Here is a 24,459-nt window from a genome sequence, read left to right on the forward strand (position 1 = left end):
CCATTGTTCCAGTACTTCTTATGAACAGAGGCTTCAGAACCATGCAACACAAACGTCGGTTTAGTGTAATTGGTCCATGTCATATAAATCTAAGCAGAGTATGAAATTAAATGTTTATCTTTTTTGTCTTGCAAGACGTTCCGGTACCTGGTATGAGCAGAGACTGCTGCGTGGGGTCCAGTAGAAACACAGGACTCCAGGGACTGGCCAGGAGATGAGTGTCTGGGAGGGAGAAGCAGCACACTACTCTCCTATCTACCATGTCTTGGAGGAAGATCTTCCCATTCCTCTGCATGATCAGCACCTGTTAACCAGGGACCATCAGGAAACATGATCAGAACCTGTTAACCAGGGACCATCAGAAACATGATCAGAACCTGTTAACCAGGAACCATCAGGAACATGATCAGCACCTGTTAACCAGGAACCATCAGGAACATGATCAGCACCTGTTAACCAGGGACCATCAGAACCTGTTAACCAGGGACCATCAGAAACATGATCAGAACCTGTTAACCAGGGACCATCAGGAACATGATCAGAGCCTGTTAACCAGGAACCATCAGAAACATGATCAGAACCTGTTAACCAGGGACCATCAGAAACATGATCAGAGCCTGTTAACCAGGGACCATCAGAAACATGATCAGAGCCTGTTAACCAGGGACCATCAGGAAACATGATCAGGGCCTGTTAACCAGGGACCATCAGGAAACATGATCAGAGCCTGTTAACCAGGGACCATCAGGAAACATGATCAGAGCCTGTTAACCAGGGACCATCAGGAAACATGATCAGAGCCTGTTAACCAGGGACAATCAGGAAACATGATCAGAGCCTGTTAACCAGGGACGTTATGGTCGTTGTTACATGGCTTCTTATCCAGAGGACCAGCGTGGTGTTATGGTCGTTGTTACATGGCTTCTTATCCAGAGGACCAGTGTGGTGTTATGGTCGTTGTTACATGGCTTCTTATCCAGAGGACCAGTGTGGTGTTATGGTCGTTGTTACATGGCTTCTTATCCAGAGGACCAGTGTGGTGTTATGGTCGTTGTTACATGGCTTCTTATCCAGAGGACCAGTGTGGTGTTATGGTCGTTGTTACATGGCTTCTTATCCAGAGGACCAGCGTGGTGTTATGGTCGTTGTTACATGGCTTCTTATCCAGAGGACCAGTATGGTGTTATGGTCGTTGTTGCATGGCTTCTTATCCAGAGGACCAGTGTGGTGTTATGGTCGTTGTTACATGGCTTCTTATCCAGAGGACCAGTGTGGTGTTATGGTCGTTGTTGCATGGCTTCTTATCCAGAGGACCAGTATGGTGTTATGGTCATTGTTGCATGGCTTCTTATCCAGAGGACCAGTGTGGTGTTATGGTCGTTGTTACATGGCTTCTTATCCAGAGAGGACCAGTGTGGTGTTATGGTCGTTGTTACATGGCTTCTTATCCAGAGGACCAGTGTGGTGTTATGGTCGTTGTTGCATGGCTTCTTATCCAGAGGACCAGTGTGGTGTTATGGTCGTTGTTACATGGCTTCTTATCCAGAGGACCAGTGTGGTGTTATGGTCGTTGTTGCATGGCTTCTTATCCAGAGGACCAGTGTGGTGTTATGGTCATTGTTGCATGGCTTCTTATCCAGAGGACCAGTGTGGTGTTATGGTCGTTGTTACATGGCTTCTTATCCAGAGGACCAGTGTGGTGTTATGGTCGTTGTTACATGGCTTCTTATCCAGAGGACCAGTGTGGTGTTATGGTCATTGTTGCATGGCTTCTTATCCAGAGGACCAGTGTGGTGTTATGGTCGTTGTTGCATGGCTTCTTATCCAGAGGACCAGCGTGGTGTTATGGTCGTTGTTACATGGCTTCTTATCCAGAGGACCAGTGTGGTGTTATGGTCGTTGTTGCATGGCTTCTTATCCAGAGAGGACCAGTGTGGTGTTATGGTCGTTGTTGCATGGCTTCTTATCCAGAGGACCAGTGTGGTGTTATGGTCGTTGTTACATGGCTTCTTATCCAGAGGACCAGTGTGGTGTTATGGTCGTTGTTGCATGGCTTCTTATCCAGAGGACCAGTATGGTGTTATGGTCGTTGTTGCATGGCTTCTTATCCAGAGGACCAGTGTGGTGTTATGGTCGTTGTTACATGGCTTCTTATCCACAGAGGACCAGTGTGGTGTTATGGTCGTTGTTACATGGCTTCTTATCCAGAGGACCAGTGTGGTGTTATGGTCGTTGTTACATGGCTTCTTATCCAGAGGACCAGTATGGTGTTATGGTCGTTGTTGCATGGCTTCTTATCCAGAGGACCAGTGTGGTGTTATGGTCGTTGTTACATGGCTTCTTATCCAGAGGACCAGTGTGGTGTTATGGTCGTTGTTGCATGGCTTCTTATCCAGAGGACCAGTGTGGTGTTATGGTCGTTGTTACATGGCTTCTTATCCAGAGGACCAGTATGGTGTTATGGTCGTTGTTGCATGGCTTCTTATCCAGAGGACCAGTGTGGTGTTATGGTCGTTGTTGCATGGCTTCTTATCCAGAGGACCAGTGTGGTGTTATGGTCGTTGTTACATGGCTTCTTATCCAGAGGACCAGTATGGTGTTATGGTCGTTGTTGCATGGCTTCTTATCCAGAGGACCAGTGTGGTGTTATGGTCGTTGTTGCATGGCTTCTTATCCAGAGGACCAGTGTGGTGTTATGGTCGTTGTTACATGGCTTCTTATCCAGAGGACCAGCGTGGTGTTATGGTCGTTGTTGCATGGCTTCTTATCCAGAGGACCAGTGTGGTGTTATGGTCGTTGTTACATGGCTTCTTATCCACAGAGGCCCAGCGTGGTGTTATGGTCGTTGTTACATGGCTTCTTATCCAGAGGACCAGTGTGGTGTTATGGTCGTTGTTACATGGCTTCTTATCCACAGAGGCCCAGCGTGGTGTTATGGTCGTTGTTACATGGCTTCCTATCCAGAGGACCAGTGTGGTGTTATGGTCGTTGTTACATGGATTCTTATCCAGAGGACCAGCGTGGTGTTATGGTCGTTGTTACATGGCTTCTTATCCAGAGGACCAGTGTGGTGTTATGGTCGTTGTTACATGGCTTCTTATCCAGAGGACCAGCGTGGTGTTATGGTCGTTGTTACATGGCTTCTTATCCAGAGAGGACTAGTGTGGTGTTATGGTCGTTGTTACATGGCTTCTTATCCAGAGGACCAGTGTGGTGTTATGGTCGTTGTTGCATGGCTTCTTATCCAGAGAGGACCAGTGTGGTGTTATGGTCGTTGTTGCATGGCTTCTTATCCAGAGGACCAGTGTGGTGTTATGGTCGTTGTTACATGGCTTCTTATCCAGAGGACCAGTGTGGTGTTATGGTCGTTGTTGCATGGCTTCTTATCCAGAGGACCAGTGTGGTGTTATGGTCGTTGTTGCATGGCTTCTTATCCAGACGACCAGTGTGGTGTTATGGTCGTTGTTGCATGGCTTCTTATCCAGAGGACCAGTGTGGTGTTATGGTCGTTGTTACATGGCTTCTTATCCAGAGGACCAGCGTGGTGTTATGGTCGTTGTTCCATGGCTTCTTATCCAGAGGACCAGTGTGGTGTTATGGTCGTTGTTACATGGCTTCTTATCCACAGATGACCAGCGTGGTGTTATGGTCGTTGTTACATGGCTTCTTATCCAGAGGACCAGTGTGGTGTTATGGTCGTTGTTACATGGCTTCTTATCCAGAGGACCAGCGTGGTGTTATGGTCGTTGTTACATGGCTTCTTATCCAGAGGACCAGTGTGGTGTTATGGTCGTTGTTACATGGCTTCTTATCCAGAGGACCAGTGTGGTGTTATGGTCGTTGTTACATGGCTTCTTATCCACAGAGGACCAGTGTGGTGTTATGGTCGTTGTTACATGGCTTCTTATCCACAGAGGACCAGTGTGGTGTTATGGTCGTTGTTACATGGCTTCTTATCCACAGAGGACCAGTGTGGTGTTATGGTCGTTGTTACATGGCTTCTTATCCAGAGGACCAGTGTGGTGTTATGGTCGTTGTTACATGGCTTCTTATCCAGAGGACCAGCGTGGTGTTATGGTCGTTGTTACATGGCTTCTTATCCAGAGGACCAGTGTGGTGTTATGGTCGTTGTTACATGGCTTCTTATCCAGAGGACCAGCGTGGTGTTATGGTCGTTGTTACATGGCTTCTTATCCAGAGTACCAGTGTGGTGTTATGGTCGTTGTTACATGGCTTCTTATCCAGAGAGGACCAGCGTGGTGTTATGGTCGTTGTTACATGGCTTCTTATCCAGGGGACCAGTGTGGTGTTATGGTCGTTGTTACATGGCTTCTTATCCAGAGGACCAGTGTGGTGTTATGGTCGTTGTTGCATGGCTTCTTATCCAGAGGACCAGTGTGGTGTTATGGTCGTTGTTACATGGCTTCTTATCCAGAGGACCAGTGTGGTGTTATGGTCGTTGTTACATGGCTTCTTATCCAGAGGACCAGTGTGGTGTTATGGTCGTTGTTACATGGCTTCTTATCCAGAGGACCAGTGTGGTGTTATGGTCGTTGTTGCATGGCTTCTTATCCAGAGGACCAGTGTGGTGTTATGGTCGTTGTTACATGGCTTCTTATCCAGAGGACCAGTGTGGTGTTATGGTCGTTGTTACATGGCTTCTTATCCAGAGGACCAGTGTGGTGTTATGGTCGTTGTTACATGGCTTCTTATCCAGAGGACCAGTGTGGTGTTATGGTCGTTGTTACATGGCTTCTTATCCAGAGGACCAGCGTGGTGTTATGGTCGTTGTTACATGGCTTCTTATCCAGAGGACCAGTGTGGTGTTATGGTCGTTGTTACATGGCTTCTTATCCAGAGGACCAGTGTGGTGTTATGGTCGTTGTTACATGGCTTCTTATCCAGAGGACCAGTGTGGTGTTATGGTCGTTGTTACATGGCTTCTTATCCACAGAGGACCAGTGTGGTGTTATGGTCGTTGTTACATGGCTTCTTATCCAGAGGACCAGTGTGGTGTTATGGTCGTTGTTACATGGCTTCTTATCCACAGAGGACCAGTGTGGTGTTATGGTCGTTGTTACATGGCTTCTTATCCAGAGGACCAGTGTGGTGTTATGGTCGTTGTTACATGGCTTCTTATCCACAGAGGACCAGTGTGGTGTTATGGTCGTTGTTACATGGCTTCTTATCCAGAGGACCAGTGTGGTGTTATGGTCGTTGTTACATGGCTTCTTATCCAGAGGACCAGTGTGGTGTTATGGTCATTGTTACATGGCTTCTTATCCAGAGGACCAGTGTGGTGTTATGGTCGTTGTTACATGGCTTCTTATCCAGAGGACCAGTGTGGTGTTATGGTCGTTGTTACATGGCTTCTTATCCAGAGGACCAGTGTGGTGTTATGGTCGTTGTTACATGGCTTCTTATCCAGAGGACCAGTGTGGTGTTATGGTCGTTGTTACATGGCTTCTTATCCACAGAGGACCAGTGTGGTGTTATGGTCGTTGTTACATGGCTTCTTATCCAGAGGACCAGTGTGGTGTTATGGTCGTTGTTACATGGCTTCTTATCCAGAGGACCAGTGTGGTGTTATGGTCATTGTTACATGGTTTCTTATCCAGAGGACCAGCGTGGTGTTATGGTCGTTGTTACATGGCTTCTTATCCAGAGGACCAGTGTGGTGTTATGGTCGTTGTTACATGGCTTCTTATCCAGAGGACCAGTGTGGTGTTATGGTCGTTGTTACATGGCTTCTTATCCAGAGGACCAGTATGGTGTTATGGTCGTTGTTACATGGCTTCTTATCCAGAGGACCAGCGTGGTGTTATGGTCGTTGTTACATGGCTTCTTATCCAGAGGACCAGTGTGGTGTTATGGTCGTTGTTACATGGCTTCTTATCCAGAGGACCAGCGTGGTGTTATGGTCATTGTTACATGGCTTCTTATCCAGAGGACCAGCGTGGTGTTATGGTCGTTGTTACATGGCTTCTTATCCAGAGGACCAGTGTGGTGTTATGGTCGTTGTTGCATGGCTTCTTATCCAGAGGACCAGTGTGGTGTTATGGTCGTTGTTGCATGGCTTCTTATCCAGAGGACCAGTGTGGTGTTATGGTCGTTGTTACATGGCTTCTTATCCAGAGGACCAGTGTGGTGTTATGGTCGTTGTTACATGGCTTCTTATCCAGAGGACCAGTGTGGTGTTATGGTCGTTGTTGCATGGCTTCTTATCCAGAGGACCAGTGTGGTGTTATGGTCATTGTTGCATGGCTTCTTATCCAGAGGACCAGCGTGGTGTTATGGTCGTTGTTACATGGCTTCTTATCCAGAGGACCAGTGTGGTGTTATGGTCGTTGTTGCATGGCTTCTTATCCAGAGGACCAGTGTGGTGTTATGGTCGTTGTTACATGGCTTCTTATCCAGAGGACCAGTGTGGTGTTATGGTCGTTGTTGCATGGCTTCTTATCCAGAGGACCAGTGTGGTGTTATGGTCGTTGTTCCATGGCTTCTTATCCAGAGGACCAGTGTGGTGTTATGGTCGTTGTTACATGACTTCTTATCCAGAGGACCAGCGTGGTGTTATGGTCGTTGTTACATGGCTTCTTATCCAGAGGACCAGTGTGGTGTTATGGTCGTTGTTACATGGCTTCTTATCCAGAGGACCAGCGTGGTGTTATGGTGGTTGTTACATGGCTTCTTATCCAGAGGACCAGTGTGGTGTTATGGTCGTTGTTACATGGCTTCTTATCCAGAGGACCAGTGTGGTGTTATGGACGTTGTTACATGGCTTCTTATCCAGAGGACCAGCGTGGTGTTATGGTCGTTGTTACATGGCTTCTTATCCAGAGAGGACCAGTGTGGTGTTATGGTCGTTGTTACATGGCTTCTTATCCAGAGGACCAGCGTGGTGTTATGGTCGTTGTTACATGGCTTCTTATCCAGAGGACCAGTGTGGTGTTATGGTCGTTGTTCCATGGCTTCTTATCCAGAGGACCAGTGTGGTGTTATGGTCGTTGTTACATGGCTTCTTATCCAGAGGACCAGTGTGGTGTTATGGTCGTTGTTACATGGCTTCTTATCCAGAGGACCAGTGTGGTGTTATGGTCGTTGTTGCATGGCTTCTTATCCAGAGGACCAGTGTGGTGTTATGGTCGTTGTTACATGGCTTCTTATCCAGAGGACCAGTATGGTGTTATGGTCGTTGTTACATGGCTTCTTATCCACAGAGGACCAGTGTGGTGTTATGGTCGTTGTTACATGGCTTCTTATCCAGAGGACCAGTGTGGTGTTATGGTCGTTGTTACATGGCTTCTTATCCAGAGGACCAGTGTGGTGTTATGGTCGTTGTTACATGGCTTCTTATCCAGAGGACCAGTGTGGTGTTATGGTCGTTGTTACATGGCTTCTTATCCACAGAGGACCAGTGTGGTGTTATGGTCGTTGTTACATGGCTTCTTATCCAGAGGACCAGTGTGGTGTTATGGTCGTTGTTACATGGCTTCTTATCCAGAGGACCAGCGTGGTGTTATGGTCGTTGTTGCATGGCTTCTTATCCAGAGGACCAGTGTGGTGTTATGGTCGTTGTTACATGGCTTCTTATCCAGAGGACCAGTGTGGTGTTATGGTCGTTGTTGCATGGCTTCTTATCCAGAGGACCAGTGTGGTGTTATGGTCGTTGTTGCATGGCTTCTTATCCAGAGGACCAGCGTGGTGTTATGGTCGTTGTTACATGGCTTCTTATCCAGAGGACCAGTGTGGTGTTATGGTCGTTGTTACATGGCTTCTTATCCAGAGGACCAGCGTGGTGTTATGGTCGTTGTTACATGGCTTCTTATCCAGAGGACCAGCGTGGTGTTATGGTCGTTGTTACATGGCTTCTTATCCAGAGGACCAGTGTGGTGTTATGGTCGTTGTTGCATGGCTTCTTATCCAGAGGACCAGTGTGGTGTTATGGTCGTTGTTACATGGCTTCTTATCCAGAGGACCAGTGTGGTGTTATGGTCGTTGTTACATGGCTTCTTATCCAGAGGACCAGTGTGGTGTTATGGTCGTTGTTACATGGCTTCTTATCCAGAGGACCAGGGTGGTGTTATGGTCGTTGTTACATGGCTTCTTATCCAGAGGACCAGGGTGGTGTTATGGTCGTTGTTACATGGCTTCTTATCCAGAGGACCAGTGTGGTGTTATGGTCGTTGTTACATGGCTTCTTATCCAGAGAGGACCAGTGTGGTGTTATGGTCGTTGTTACATGGCTTCTTATCCAGAGGACCAGTGTGGTGTTATGGTCGTTGTTACATGGCTTCTTATCCAGAGGACCAGTGTGGTGTTATGGTCGTTGTTACATGGCTTCTTATCCAGAGGACCAGCGTGGTGTTATGGTCGTTGTTACATGGCTTCTTATCCAGAGGACCAGTGTGGTGTTATGGTCGTTGTTACATGGCTTCTTATCCAGAGGACCAGCGTGGTGTCATGGTCGTTGTTACATGGCTTCTTATCCAGAGGACCAGTGTGGTGTTATGGTCGTTGTTACATGGCTTCTTATCCAGAGGACCAGAATGGTGTTATGGTCGTTGTTACATGGCTTCTTATCCAGAGGACCAGTATGGTGTTATGGTCGTTGTTACATGGCTTCTTATCCTGAGGACCAGTGTGGTGTTATGGTCGTTGTTACATGGCTTCTTATCCAGAGGACCAGCGTGGTGTTATGGTCGTTGTTACATGGCTTCTTATCCAGAGGACCAGTGTGGTGTTATGGTCGTTGTTACATGGCTTCTTATCCAGAGGACCAGCGTGGTGTTATGGTCGTTGTTGCATGGCTTCTTATCCAGAGGACCAGTGTGGTGTTATGGTCGTTGTTACATGGCTTCTTATCCACAGAGGCCCAGCGTGGTGTTATGGTCGTTGTTACATGGCTTCTTATCCAGAGGACCAGTGTGGTGTTATGGTCGTTGTTACATGGCTTCTTATCCACAGAGGCCCAGCGTGGTGTTATGGTCGTTGTTACATGGCTTCCTATCCAGAGGACCAGTGTGGTGTTATGGTCGTTGTTACATGGCTTCTTATCCAGAGGACCAGCGTGGTGTTATGGTCGTTGTTACATGGCTTCTTATCCAGAGGACCAGTGTGGTGTTATGGTCGTTGTTACATGGCTTCTTATCCAGAGGACCAGTGTGGTGTTATGGTCGTTGTTACATGGCTTCTTATCCAGAGGACCAGTGTGGTGTTATGGTCGTTGTTGCATGGCTTCTTATCCAGAGGACCAGTGTGGTGTTATGGTCGTTGTTACATGGCTTCTTATCCAGAGGACCAGCGTGGTGTTATGGTCGTTGTTACATGGCTTCTTATCCAGAGGACCAGTGTGGTGTTATGGTCGTTGTTCCATGGCTTCTTATCCAGAGGACCAGTGTGGTGTTATGGTCATTGTTACATGGCTTCTTATCCAGAGGACCAGTGTGGTGTTATGGTCGTTGTTACATGGCTTCTTATCCAGAGGACCAGTGTGGTGTTATGGTCGTTGTTACATGGCTTCTTATCCAGAGGACCAGTGTGGTGTTATGGTCGTTGTTACATGGCTTCTTATCCACAGAGGCCCAGCGTGGTGTTATGGTCGTTGTTACATGGCTTCTTATCCAGAGGACCAGTGTGGTGTTATGGTCGTTGTTGCATGGCTTCTTATCCAGAGGACCAGTGTGGTGTTATGGTCGTTGTTACATGGCTTCTTATCCAGAGGACCAGTGTGGTGTTATGGTCGTTGTTCCATGGCTTCTTATCCAGAGGACCAGTGTGGTGTTATGGTCGTTGTTGCATGGCTTCTTATCCAGAGGACCAGTATGGTGTTATGGTCGTTGTTACATGGCTTCTTATCCAGAGGACCAGTGTGGTGTTATGGTCGTTGTTACATGGCTTCTTATCCAGAGAGGACCAGTGTGGTGTTATGGTCGTTGTTGCATGGCTTCTTATCTAGAGGACCAGTGTGGTGTTATGGTCGTTGTTCCATGGCTTCTTATCCAGAGGACCAGTGTGGTGTTATGGTCGTTGTTGCATGGCTTCTTATCCAGAGGACCAGTATGGTGTTATGGTCGTTGTTGCATGGCTTCTTATCCAGAGGACCAGTGTGGTGTTATGGTCGTTGTTACATGGCTTCTTATCCAGAGGACCAGTATGGTGTTATGGTCGTTGTTGCATGGCTTCTTATCCACAGAGGACCAGTATGGTGTTATGGTCGTTGTTACATGGCTTCTTATCCACAGAGGACCAGTATGGTGTTATGGTCGTTGTTACATGGCTTCTTATCCACAGAGGACCAGTGTGGTGTTATGGTCGTTGTTACATGGCTTCTTATCCAGAGGACCAGTGTGGTGTTATGGTCGTTGTTACATGGCTTCTTATCCAGAGGACCAGTATGGTGTTATGGTCGTTGTTACATGGCTTCTTATCCACAGAGGACCAGTGTGGTGTTATGGTCGTTGTTACATGGCTTCTTATCCAGAGGACCAGTGTGGTGTTATGGTCGTTGTTGCATGGCTTCTTATCCAGAGGACCAGCGTGGTGTTATGGTCGTTGTTACATGGCTTCTTATCCAGAGGACCAGTGTGGTGTTATGGTCGTTGTTACATGGCTTCTTATCCAGAGGACCAGTGTGGTGTTATGGTCGTTGTTGCATGGCTTCTTATCCAGAGGACCAGTGTGGTGTTATGGTCGTTGTTACATGGCTTCTTATCCAGAGGACCAGTGTGGTGTTATGGTCGTTGTTACATGGCTTCTTATCCAGAGGACCAGTGTGGTGTTATGGTCGTTGTTACATGGCTTCTTATCCAGAGGACCAGTGTGGTGTTATGGTCGTTGTTACATGGCTTCTTATCCAGAGGACCAGTGTGGTGTTATGGTCGTTGTTACATGGCTTCTTATCCAGAGGACCAGCAGTGTGGGTGCAGGGTTGTGTTCTAACCATTATGAATAGTAATGATACATTTATTTTAATACCTTTAGGGAGATTAATATAATCACAGTTTATATAAGGAATGTCCGTTTTTAATTAATTTCCAAATGTTCAAAACTTACAACGTATTTAAGAGGTACGCTTCTTTGGAACACATTTGGTACCCATTAAGCCCAGTTCAGACATTTTACATATTTTATCAAATATGTTATAAGTAAAGTCACAAAACTTCACATGAGAGATTCATCTTTTAATTTTATCCCCACTTTTCTTACAAAAAATCGAGTAGCACAGTCCAGAGGAACTCATTGGGTTAGGGTTAGGGTTACTGCAGAGATGGTTGTCCTTCTGGAAGGTTATCCCATCTCCACAGAGGAACTCTGGAGCTCTGTCAGAGTGACCACTGGGTTAGGGTTACTGCAGAGATGGTTGTCCTTCTGGAAGGTTATCCCATCTCCACAGAGGAACTCTGGAGCTCCGTCAGAGTGACCACTGGGTTAGGGTTACTGCAGAGATGGTTGTCCTTCTGGAAGGTTATCCCATCTCCACAGAGGAACTCTGGAGCTCTGTCAGAGTGACCATCGGGTTCTTGGTCACCTCCCTGACCAAGGCCCTTCTCCCTCGATCGCTCAGTTTGGCCGGGCGGCCAGCTCTAGGAAGAGTGTTGGTGGTTCCAAATTTCTTCCATTTAATAATGATGGAGGCCACCGTGTTCTTGGGGACCTTCAATACTGCATAAATGTTTTGGTACCCTTCCCCTGATCTGTGCCTCGACACAATCCTGTCTCGGCGCTCCACGGACAATTCCTTCGGCCTCTTGGCTTGGTTTTTGCTCTGACATGCACTGTCAACTGTGGGACCTTATATAGACAGGTGTGTGCCTTTCCAAATCATGTCCAATCAATTGAATTTACCACAGGTGGACTCCAATCAAGTCGCAGAAACATCTCAAGGATGATCAATGGAAACAGGATGCACCCGAGCTCAATTTCGAGTCTCATAGCAAAGGGTCTGAATAATGATGTAAATAAGGTATTTCCGTTTTACATTTTTTATAAATTAGCAAACATTTCTATAAACCTGTTTTCGCTTTGTCATTATGGGTTATTGTGTGTAGATTGATGAGGACATACAATAACACATATGGAATCATGTAGTAACCAAAAAAGTGTTTCTATATTTTATATTTGAGATTCTTCAAAGTAGCCACCCTTTGCCTTGATGACAGCTTTGCCCACACTTGGCATTCAGCTTCATGAGGTAGTCACCTGGAATGCATTTAAATTAACAGGGGTGCTATTTTAAAAGTTCATTTGTGGAATATCGTTCCTTCCTAATGCATTTGAGAGGGTAGTGCGTATGGCCCAGTACATCACTGGGGCCAAGCTTCCTGCCATCCAGGACCTCTATACCAGGTGGTGTCAGAGGAAGGCCCTAAAAATTGTCAAAGACTCCAGCCACCCAAGTCATAGACTGTTCTCTCTGCTATCGCACAGCAAGCGGTCCCGGAGCGCCTAGTCTAGGTCCAAGAGGCTTCTAAACAGCTTCTACCCCCCCAAGCCATAAGACTCCTGAACATCTAATCAAATTGATTAGCGCCCCCCCTTGGTTTGTGCTGTGGTGGAGATCTTTGTGGGCTATACTCGGCCTTGTCTCAGGATTGTAAGTTGGTGGTTGAAGATATCCCTCTAGTGGTGTGGGGGCTGTGCTTTGGCAAAGTGGGTGGGGTTATATCCTTCCTGTTTGGCCCTGTCCGGGGGTTTCTTCTGATGGGGCCACAGTGTCTCCTGACCCCTCCTGTCTCAGCCTCCAGTATTTATGCTGCAGTAGTTTATGTGTCGGGGGGCTAGGGTCAGTTGGTTATACCTGGAGTACTTCTCCTATCTTATCCAGTGTCCTGTGTGAATTTAAGTATGCTCTCTCTAATTCTCTCGTTCTCTCTTTCTTTCTCTCTCTCGGAGAACCTGAGCCCTAGGACCATACGTCACGGCAAACCGGGCATGATGACTCCTTGCTGTCCCCAGTCCGCCTGGCCTTGCTGCTATTCCAGTTTCAGCTGTTCTGCCTGCGGTTATGGAACCCCTACCTGTCCCAGACCTGCTGTTTTCAACTCTTAATGATCGGCTATGAAAAGCCAACTGATATTTATTCCTGATTATTATTTGACCATGCTTGTCATTTATGAACATTTTGAAAATCTTGGCTCTCTCTAATTCTCTCTTTCTTTCTCTCTCTCGGAGGACCTGAGCCCTAGGACCATACGTCAGGACTACCGGGCATGATGACTCCTTGCTGTCCCCATTCCGCCTGGCCTTGCTGCTATTCCAGTTTCAGCTGTTCTGCCTGCGGTTATGGAACCGCCACCTGTCCCAGACCTGCTATTTTCAACTCTTAATGATCGGCTATGAAAAGCCAACTGAAAATTATTCATGATTATTATTTGACCATGCTTGTCACTTATGAATATTTTGAACATCTTGGCATAGTTCTGTTATAATCTCCACCCGGCACAGCCGGAAGAGGTCTGGCCACCCCTCATAGCCTGGTTCCTCTCTAGGTTTCTTCCTAGGTTTTGGCCTTTCTAGGGAGTTTTTCCTAGCCACCGTGCTTCTACACCTGCATTGCTTGCTGTTTGGGGTTTTAGGCTGGGTTTCTGTACAGCACTTCGAGATATTAGCTGATGTACGAAGGGCTATATAAAATAAACTTGATTTGATTTGAAATGGCTCCCAGACTATTTGCATTGCCTCCGCCCCCTCTTTCACGCTGCTGCTACTCTCTGTTATTATCTATGCATAGTTACTTTAATAACATGTACATATTACCTCAATTACCTCGACTAACCTGTGCCCCCGCACATTGACTCGGTACTGGTACCCCCTGTATATAGCCTCACTATTGTTATTTTACTGTTGCTCTTTAATTATTTGTAACTTTTTTTTTGTATTTTTCTTAGAACTGCATTGCTGGTTAAGGGCTTGTGAGTAAGCATTTCACTGTAAGGTCTACACCTGTTGAATTCTCCAAAGATAGGAGTCGTACGATAAGATAACTAACATAGGAGTAGTAAGAGAAGATAGGAGTAGTGATGGTCTGTCATGGATAGACGATAGTGAAACAGAGAAACACACCAGTCCAGCATCACTACATCTGATGAGACTGAGAGATGGACCTGGTGGCCTGAGAGAGTCAACATAATAAAGCTGGTTTACCAGGCGCTGGAGGAACGGAACAGCAGCAGTCACCACGGGGAAACAGCCTGGACCTGGTGGCCTGAGAGAGTCAACATAATAAAGCTGGTTTACCAGGCGCTGGAGGAACGGAACAGCAGCAGTCACCACGGGGAAACAGCCTGGATCTGATGGTCTGAAAGATAGAAGACAGAAGAGACAGGAAGTTATAGAGGGAGGGGAAACAGCCTGGATCTGATGGTCTGATAGAAGACAGGAAGTTATAGAGGGAGGGGAAACAGCCTGGATCTGATGGTCTGATAGAAGACAGGAAGTTATAGAGGGAGGGGAAACAGCCTGGATCTGATGGTCTGATAGAAGACAGGAAGTTATAGAGGGAGGAGAAACAGCCTGGATCTGATGGTCTGAAAGATAGAAGACAGGAAGTTATAGAGGGAGGGGAAACAGCCTGGATCTGATGGTCTGATAGAAGACAGGAAGTTATAGAGGGAGGGGAAACAGCCTGGATCTGATGGTCTGATAGAAGACAGGAAGTTATAGAGGGAGGGGAAACAGCCTGGATCTGATGGTCTGATAGAAGACAGGAAGTTATAGAGGGAGGGGAAACAGCCTGGATCTGATGGTCTGATAGAAGACAGGAAGTTATAGAGGGAAGGGAAAACAGCCTGGATCTGATGGTCTGATAGAAGACAGGAAGTTATAGAGGGAGGGGAAACAGCCTGGATCTGATGGTCTGACAGGAGAGGCAGGAAGATATGAAGCTCTATATCATGTTTCTATAAATGCTTATGTAATGTAACTTAGTATGGGTTACTCAAGTTAACCTAGAATAGAATACTGTAAACCTTTCTGATAGTTGTGTGACATTATGAGAGTCCAGTCCTCTTCCTGTGTAGACTAGATGACATGCTCCACTCTTACAGGTGACCAGTAGATGGACCTGTGTGCTGCTGTGGTTCGGACCCTGGCTGTGTAGGGCATCCTCAGTAGCCGTACCAGGCCAGTAATCCACAAATATTATGCTGCTGAACACACTGTCTGCTTCCACTGAGACAACAGACAGAGGAAGACCTACACAATGGAGGAGAGAGAGAAGAGACTTACTGCACATCGTCATATCCACTTCATCCAGTTAGGAGATAAGTGCATACAGCGCAGCTAGGTCCTGTGATAAACCGTGGGGTGTTGGGTTGTTATTGTCTATTACCATCCCCCCAGGTTGACCTCCTGGGGTACCAGTCCTTACACAGATAAGAAATAGGCTCCAGGGTCTGTACATATGAAATGGAAACTTAACAAGGTAAACAAAACAAAGAAATAAGAAAACATTTACTTTGAAATATTATAGTTATAGCTCAAATCACCGGATAGCTCAAATCACCGTGCCTACAGCATCCACGACCCCGGCCACAACAAAGTCTGATACTAGCCTACAGCTTCCACGACCCCGGCCACAGCAAGGTTTGATACTAGCCTACAGCTTCCACGACCCCAGCCACAGCAAAGTCTGATACTAGCCTACAGCTTCCACGACCCCGGCCACAACAAAGTCTGATACTAGCCTACAGCTTCCACGACCCCGGCCACAGCAAGGTTTGATACTAGCCTACAGCTTCCACGACCCCGGCCACAGCAAAGTCTGATACTAGCCTACAGCTTCCACGACCCCGGCCACAACAAAGTCTGATACTAGCCTACAGCTTCCACGACCCCGGCCACAGCAAGGTTTGATACTAGCCTACAGCTTCCACGACCCCGGCCACAACAAAGTCTGATACTAGCCTACAGCTTCCACGACCCCGGCCACAGCAAGGTTTGATACTAGCCTACAGCTTCCACGACCCCAGCCACAGCAAAGTCTGATACTAGCCTACAGCTTCCACGACCCCGGCCACAGCAAGGTTTGATACTAGCCTACAGCTTCCACGACCCCGGCCACAGCAAGGTTTGATACTAGCCTACAGCATCCACGACCCCGGCCACAACAAAGTCTGATACTAGCCTACAGCTTCCACGACCCCGGCCACAGCAAGGTTTGATACTAGCCTACAGCTTCCACGACCCCGGCCACAGCAAAGTCTGATACTAGCCTACAGCTTCCACGACCCCGGCCACAACAAAGTCTGATACTAGCCTACAGCTTCCACGACCCCGGCCACAGCAAGGTTTGATACTAGCCTACAGCTTCCACGACCCCGGCCACAGCAAAGTCTGATACTAGCCTACAGCATCCACGACCCCGGCCACAACAAAGTCTGATACTAGCCTACAGCTTCCACGACCCCGGCCACAGCAAGGTTTGATACTAGCCTACAGCTTCCACGACCCCGGCCACAGCAAGGTTTGATACTAGCCTACAGCTTCCACGACCCCGGCCATTGCAAGGTTTGATACTAGCCTACAGCTTCCACGACCCCGGCCATTGCAAGGTTTGATACTAGCCTACAGCTTCCACGACCCCGGCCACAGCAAAGTTTGATACTAGCCTACAGCTTCCACGACCCCGGCCATTGCAAGGTTTGATACTAGCCTACAGCATCCACGACCCCGGCCACAACAAAGTCTGATACTAGCCTACAGCTTCCACGACCCCGGCCACAGCAAGGTTTGATACTAGCCTACAGCTTCCACGACCCCGGCCACAGCAAAGTCTGATACTAGCCTACAGCATCCACGACCCCGGCCACAACAAAGTCTGATACTAGCCTACAGCTTCCACGACCCCGGCCACAGCAAGGTTTGATACTAGCCTACAGCTTCCACGACCCCGGCCACAGCAAAGTTTGATACTAGCCTACAGCTTCCACGACCCCGGCCATTGCAAGGTTTGATACTAGCCTACAGCTTCCACGACCCCGGCCACAGCAAGGTTTGATACTAGCCTACAGCTTCCACGACCCCGGCCACAGCAAGGTTTGATACTAGCCTACAGCTTCCACGACCCCGGCCACAGCAAAGTCTGATACTAGCCTACAGCTTCCACGACCCCGGCCACAGCAAAGTTTGATACTAGCCTACAGCTTCCACGACCCCGGCCATAGCAAGGTTTGATACTAGCCTACAGCTTCCACGACCCCGGCCACAGCAAGGTTTGATACTAGCCTACAGCTTCCACGACCCCGGCCACAGCAAGGTTTGATACTAGCCTACAGCTTCCACGACCCCGGCCACAGCAAGGTTTGATACTAGCCTACAGCTTCCACGACCCCGGCCACAGCAAAGTTTGATACTAGCCTACAGCTTCCACGACCCCGGCCATTGCAAGGTTTGATACTAGCCTACAGCTTCCACGACCCCGGCCACAGCAAAGTCTGATACTAGCCTACAGCTTCCACGACCCCGGCCACAGCAAAGTTTGATACTAGCCTACAGCTTCCACGACCCCGGCCATAGCAAAGTTTGATACTAGCCTACAGCTTCCACGACCCCGGCCACAGCAAAGTTTGATACTAGCCTACAGCTTCCACGACCCCGGCCATTGCAAGGTTTGATACTAGCCTACAGCATCCACGACCCCGGCCACAACAAAGTCTGATACTAGCCTACAGCTTCCACGACCCCGGCCACAGCAAGGTTTGATACTAGCCTACAGCTTCCACGACCCCGGCCACAGCAAAGTCTGATACTAGCCTACAGCATCCACGACCCCGGCCACAACAAAGTCTGATACTAGCCTACAGCTTCCACGACCCCGGCCACAGCAAGGTTTGATACTAGCCTACAGCTTCCACGACCCCGGCCACAGCAAGGTTTGATACTAGCCTACAGCTTCCACGACCCCGGCCACAGCAAAGTTTGATACTAGCCTACAGCTTCCACGACCCCGGCCATTGCAAGGTTTGATACTAGCCTACAGCTTCCACGACCCCGGCCACAGCAAAGTCTGATACTAGCCTACAGCTTCCACGACCCCGGCCACAGCAAAGTTTGATACTAGCCTACAGCTTCCACGACCCCGGCCATAGCAAAGTTTGATACTAGCCTACAGCTTCCACGACCCCGGCCACAGCAAAGTTTGATACTAGCCTACAGCTTCCACGACCCCGGCCATTGCAAGGTTTGATACTAGCCTACAGCATCCACGACCCCGGCCACAACAAAGTCTGATACTAGCCTACAGCTTCCACGACCCCGGCCACAGCAAGGTTTGATACTAGCCTACAGCTTCCACGACCCCGGCCACAGCAAAGTCTGATACTAGCCTACAGCATCCACGACCCCGGCCACAACAAAGTCTGATACTAGCCTACAGCTTCCACGACCCCGGCCACAGCAAGGTTTGATACTAGCCTACAGCTTCCACGACCCCGGCCACAGCAAAGTTTGATACTAGCCTACAGCTTCCACGACCCCGGCCATTGCAAGGTTTGATACTAGCCTACAGCTTCCACGACCCCGGCCACACCAAGGTTTGATACTAGCCTACAGCTTCCACGACCCCGGCCACAGCAAGGTTTGATACTAGCCTACAGCTTCCACGACCCCGGCCACAGCAAAGTTTGATACTAGCCTACAGCTTCCACGACCCCGGCCATAGCAAGGTTTGATACTAGCCTACAGCTTCCACGACCCCGGCCATAGCAAGGTTTGATACTAGCCTACAGCTTCCACGACCCCGGCCACAGCAAGGTTTGATACTAGCCTACAGCTTCCACGACCCCGGCCACAGCAAGGTTTGATACTAGCCTACAGCTTCCACGACCCCGGCCACAGCAATGTTTGATACTAGCCTACAGCTTCCACGACCCCGGCCACAGCAAAGTTTGATACTAGCCTACAGCTTCCACGACCCCGGCCACAGCAAGGTTTGATACTAGCCTACAGCTTCCACGACCCCGGCCACAGCAAGGTTTGATACTAGCCTACAGCTTCCACGACCCCGGCCACAGCAAGGTTTGATACTAGCCTACAGCTTCCACGACCCCGGCCACAGCAAAGTCTGATACTAGCCTACAGCTTCCACGACCCCGGCCACAGCAAAGTTTGATACTAGCCTACAGCTTCCACGACCCCGGCCATAGCAAAGTTTGATACTAGCCTACAGCTTCCACGACCCCGGCCATAGCAAGGTTTGATACTAGCCTACAGCTTCCACGACCCCGGCCACAGCAAGGTTTGATACTAGCCTACAGCTTCCACGACCCCGGCCACAGCAAAGTCTGATACTAGCCTACAGCTTCCACGACCCCGGCCACAGCAAAGTTTGATACTAGCCTACAGCTTCCACGACCCCGGCCATAGCAAAGTTTGATACTAGCCTACAGCTTCCACGACCCCGGCCATAGCAAGGTTTGATACTAGCCTACAGCTTCCACGACCCCGGCCATAGCAAGGTTTGATACTAGCCTACAGCTTCCACGACCCCGGCCACAGCAAGGTTTGATACTAGTCTACAGCTTCCACGACCCCGGCCACAGCAAGGTTTGATACTAGCCTACAGCTTCCACGACCCCGGCCACAGCAAAGTTTGATACTAGCCTACAGCTTCCACGACCCCGGCCATAGCAAGGTTTGATACTAGTCTACAGCTTCCACGACCCCGGCCATAGCAAGGTTTGATACTAGCCTACAGCTTCCACGACCCCGGCCACAGCAAGGTTTGATACTAGCCTACAGCTTCCACGACCCCGGCCACAGCAAGGTTTGATACTAGCCTACAGCTTCCACGACCCCGGCCACAGCAAGGTTTGATACTAGCCTACAGCTTCCACGACCCCGGCCACAACAAAGTCTGATACTAGCCTACAGCTTCCACGACCCCGGCCACAGCAAGGTTTGATACTAGCCTACAGCTTCCACGACCCCGGCCACAACAAAGTCTGATACTAGCCTACAGCTTCCACGACCCCGGCCACAGCAAGGTTTGATACTAGCCTACAGCTTCCACGACCCCGGCCACAGCAAGGTTTGATACTAGCCTACAGCATCCACGACCCCGGCCACAACAAAGTCTGATACTAGCCTACAGCTTCCACGACCCCGGCCACAGCAAGGTTTGATACTAGCCTACAGCTTCCACGACCCCGGCCACAGCAAAGTCTGATACTAGCCTACAGCTTCCACGACCCCGGCCACAACAAAGTCTGATACTAGCCTACAGCTTCCACGACCCCGGCCACAGCAAGGTTTGATACTAGCCTACAGCTTCCACGACCCCGGCCACAGCAAAGTCTGATACTAGCCTACAGCATCCACGACCCCGGCCACAACAAAGTCTGATACTAGCCTACAGCTTCCACGACCCCGGCCACAGCAAGGTTTGATACTAGCCTACAGCTTCCACGACCCCGGCCACAGCAAAGTTTGATACTAGCCTACAGCTTCCACGACCCCGGCCATTGCAAGGTTTGATACTAGCCTACAGCTTCCACGACCCCGGCCATTGCAAGGTTTGATACTAGCCTACAGCTTCCACGACCCCGGCCACAGCAAAGTTTGATACTAGCCTACAGCTTCCACGACCCCGGCCATTGCAAGGTTTGATACTAGCCTACAGCATCCACGACCCCGGCCACAACAAAGTCTGATACTAGCCTACAGCTTCCACGACCCCGGCCACAGCAAGGTTTGATACTAGCCTACAGCTTCCACGACCCCGGCCACAGCAAAGTCTGATACTAGCCTACAGCATCCACGACCCCGGCCACAACAAAGTCTGATACTAGCCTACAGCTTCCACGACCCCGGCCACAGCAAGGTTTGATACTAGCCTACAGCTTCCACGACCCCGGCCACAGCAAAGTTTGATACTAGCCTACAGCTTCCACGACCCCGGCCATTGCAAGGTTTGATACTAGCCTACAGCTTCCACGACCCCGGCCACAGCAAGGTTTGATACTAGCCTACAGCTTCCACGACCCCGGCCACAGCAAGGTTTGATACTAGCCTACAGCTTCCACGACCCCGGCCACAGCAAAGTTTGATACTAGCCTACAGCTTCCACGACCCCGGCCATAGCAAGGTTTGATACTAGCCTACAGCTTCCACGACCCCGGCCATAGCAAGGTTTGATACTAGCCTACAGCTTCCACGACCCCGGCCACAGCAAGGTTTGATACTAGCCTACAGCTTCCACGACCCCGGCCACAGCAAGGTTTGATACTAGCCTACAGCTTCCACGACCCCGGCCACAGCAAGGTTTGATACTAGCCTACAGCTTCCACGACCCCGGCCACAGCAAAGTTTGATACTAGCCTACAGCTTCCACGACCCCGGCCATTGCAAGGTTTGATACTAGCCTACAGCTTCCACGACCCCGGCCACAGCAAAGTCTGATACTAGCCTACAGCTTCCACGACCCCGGCCACAGCAAAGTTTGATACTAGCCTACAGCTTCCACGACCCCGGCCATAGCAAAGTTTGATACTAGCCTACAGCTTCCACGACCCCGGCCATAGCAAGGTTTGATACTAGCCTACAGCTTCCACGACCCCGGCCACAGCAAGGTTTGATACTAGCCTACAGCTTCCACGACCCCGGCCACAGCAAAGTTTGATACTAGCCTACAGCTTCCACGACCCCGGCCACAGCAAGGTTTGATACTAGTCTACAGCTTCCACGACCCCGGCCACAGCAAGGTTTGATACTAGCCTACAGCTTCCACGACCCCGGCCACAGCAAAGTTTGATACTAGCCTACAGCTTCCACGACCCCGGCCATAGCAAGGTTTGATACTAGCCTACAGCTTCCACGACCCCGGCCACAGCAAAGTCTGATACTAGCCTACAGCTTCCACGACCCCGGCCACAGCAAGGTTTGATACTAGCCTACAGCTTCCACGACCCCGGCCACAGCAAAGTTTGATACTAGCCTACAGCTTCCACGACCCCGGCCATTGCAAGGTTTGATACTAGCCTACAGCTTCCACGACCCCGGCCACAGCAAGGTTTGATACTAGCCTACAGCTTCCACGACCCCGGCCACAGCAAGGTTTGATACTAGCCTACAGCTTCCACGACCCCGGCCACAGCAAAGTTTGATACTAGCCTACAGCTTCCACGACCCCGGCCATAGCAAGGTTTGATACTAGCCTACAGCTTCCACGACCCCGGCCATAGCAAGGTTTGATACTAGCCTACAGCTTCCACGACCCCGGCTACAGCAAGATTTGATACTAGCCTACAGCCTCCACGACCCCGGCCACAGCAAGGTTTGATACTAGCCTACAGCTTCCACAACCCCGGCCACAGCAAGGTTTGATACTAGCCTACAGCTTCCACGACCCCGGCCACAGCAAGGTTTGATACTAGCCTACAGCTTCCACGACCCCGGCCACAACAAAGTCTGATACTAGCCTACAGCTTCCACGACCCCGGCCACAGCAAGGTTTGATACTAGCCTACAGCTTCCACGACCCCGGCCACAGCAAAGTCTGATACTAGCCTACAGCTTCCACGACCCCGGCCACAACAAAGTCTGATACTAGCCTACAGCTTCCACGACCCCGGCCACAGCAAGGTTTGATACTAGCCTACAGCTTCCACGACCCCGGCCACAGCAAAGTCTGATACTAGCCTACAGCATCCACGACCCCGGCCACAACAAAGTCTGATACTAGCCTACAGCTTCCACGACCCCGGCCACAGCAAGGTTTGATACTAGCCTACAGCTTCCACGACCCCGGCCACAGCAAAGTTTGATACTAGCCTACAGCTTCCACGACCCCGGCCATTGCAAGGTTTGATACTAGCCTACAGCTTCCACGACCCCGGCCATTGCAAGGTTTGATACTAGCCTACAGCTTCCACGACCCCGGCCACAGCAAAGTTTGATACTAGCCTACAGCTTCCACGACCCCGGCCATTGCAAGGTTTGATACTAGCCTACAGCATCCACGACCCCGGCCACAACAAAGTCTGATACTAGCCTACAGCTTCCACGACCCCGGCCACAGCAAGGTTTGATACTAGCCTACAGCTTCCACGACCCCGGCCACAGCAAAGTCTGATACTAGCCTACAGCATCCACGACCCCGGCCACAACAAAGTCTGATACTAGCCTACAGCTTCCACGACCCCGGCCATAGCAAGGTTTGATACTAGCCTACAGCTTCCACGACCAAGGCCACAGCAAGGTTTGATACTAGCCTACAGCTTCCACGACCCCGGCCACAGCAAGGTTTGATACTAGCCTACAGCTTCCACGACCCCGGCCACAGCAAGGTTTGATACTAGCCTACAGCTTCCACGACCCCGGCCACAGCAAAGTTTGATACTAGCCTACAGCTTCCACGACCCCGGCCACAGCAAGGTTTGATACTAGCCTACAGCTTCCACGACCCCGGCCACAGCAAGGTTTGATACTAGCCTACAGCTTCCACGACCCCGGCCACAGCAAGGTTTGATACTAGCCTACAGCTTCCACGACCCCGGCCACAGCAAAGTCTGATACTAGCCTACAGCTTCCACGACCCCGGCCACAGCAAAGTTTGATACTAGCCTACAGCTTCCACGACCCCGGCCATAGCAAAGTTTGATACTAGCCTACAGCTTCCACGACCCCGGCCATAGCAAGGTTTGATACTAGCCTACAGCTTCCACGACCCCGGCCATAGCAAGGTTTGATACTAGCCTACAGCTTCCACGACCCCGGCCACAGCAAGGTTTGATACTAGTCTACAGCTTCCACGACCCCGGCCACAGCAAGGTTTGATACTAGCCTACAGCTTCCACGACCCCGGCCACAGCAAAGTTTGATACTAGCCTACAGCTTCCACGACCCCGGCCATAGCAAGGTTTGATACTAGTCTACAGCTTCCACGACCCCGGCCATAGCAAGGTTTGATACTAGCCTACAGCTTCCACGACCCCGGCCACAGCAAGGTTTGATACTAGCCTACAGCTTCCACGACCCCGGCCACAGCAAGGTTTGATACTAGCCTACAGCTTCCACGACCCCGGCCACAGCAAGGTTTGATACTAGCCTACAGCTTCCACGACCCCGGCCACAGCAAAGTTTGATACTAGCCTACAGCTTCCACGACCCCGGCCACAGCAAGGTTTGATACTAGTCTACAGCTTCCACGACCCCGGCCACAGCAAGGTTTGATACTAGCCTACAGCTTCCACGACCCCGGCCACAGCAAAGTTTGATACTAGCCTACAGCTTCCACGACCCCGGCCATAGCAAGGTTTGATACTAGCCTACAGCTTCCACGACCCCGGCCACAGCAAAGTCTGATACTAGCCTACAGCTTCCACGACCCCGGCCACAGCAAGGTTTGATACTAGCCTACAGCTTCCACGACCCCGGCCACAGCAAAGTTTGATACTAGCCTACAGCTTCCACGACCCCGGCCATTGCAAGGTTTGATACTAGCCTACAGCTTCCACGACC

At 49.9% G+C, this 24,459-nt stretch overlaps 1 protein-coding gene across 2 annotated transcripts in view; it reads right to left on the reverse strand.

Moving 5' to 3' along the window:
* Positions 1–24,459, reverse strand: part of wdr93 (WD repeat domain 93) — a 72,099-nt gene that overhangs the window by 14,261 nt on the left and 33,379 nt on the right. Inside the window, exons 11-13 of one of the 2 annotated variants that reach the window (XM_071388614.1) lie at positions 14,970–15,195; positions 14,239–14,299; positions 148–304 (exon numbers count right to left, since the gene is read on the reverse strand). In XM_071388614.1, coding sequence (XP_071244715.1) covers positions 148–304; positions 14,239–14,299; positions 14,970–15,195 — 444 coding nt within the window. Of the gene's footprint in view, positions 1–147; positions 305–14,145; positions 14,300–14,969; positions 15,196–24,459 lie in introns of both variants that reach the window. The other variant, XM_071388613.1, reaches the window with a different exon arrangement.

This window comes from Salvelinus alpinus, unplaced genomic scaffold, assembly GCF_045679555.1.
Source record: "Salvelinus alpinus unplaced genomic scaffold, SLU_Salpinus.1 scaffold_45, whole genome shotgun sequence".
Classification (NCBI taxonomy): domain Eukaryota; kingdom Metazoa; phylum Chordata; class Actinopteri; order Salmoniformes; family Salmonidae; genus Salvelinus; species Salvelinus alpinus.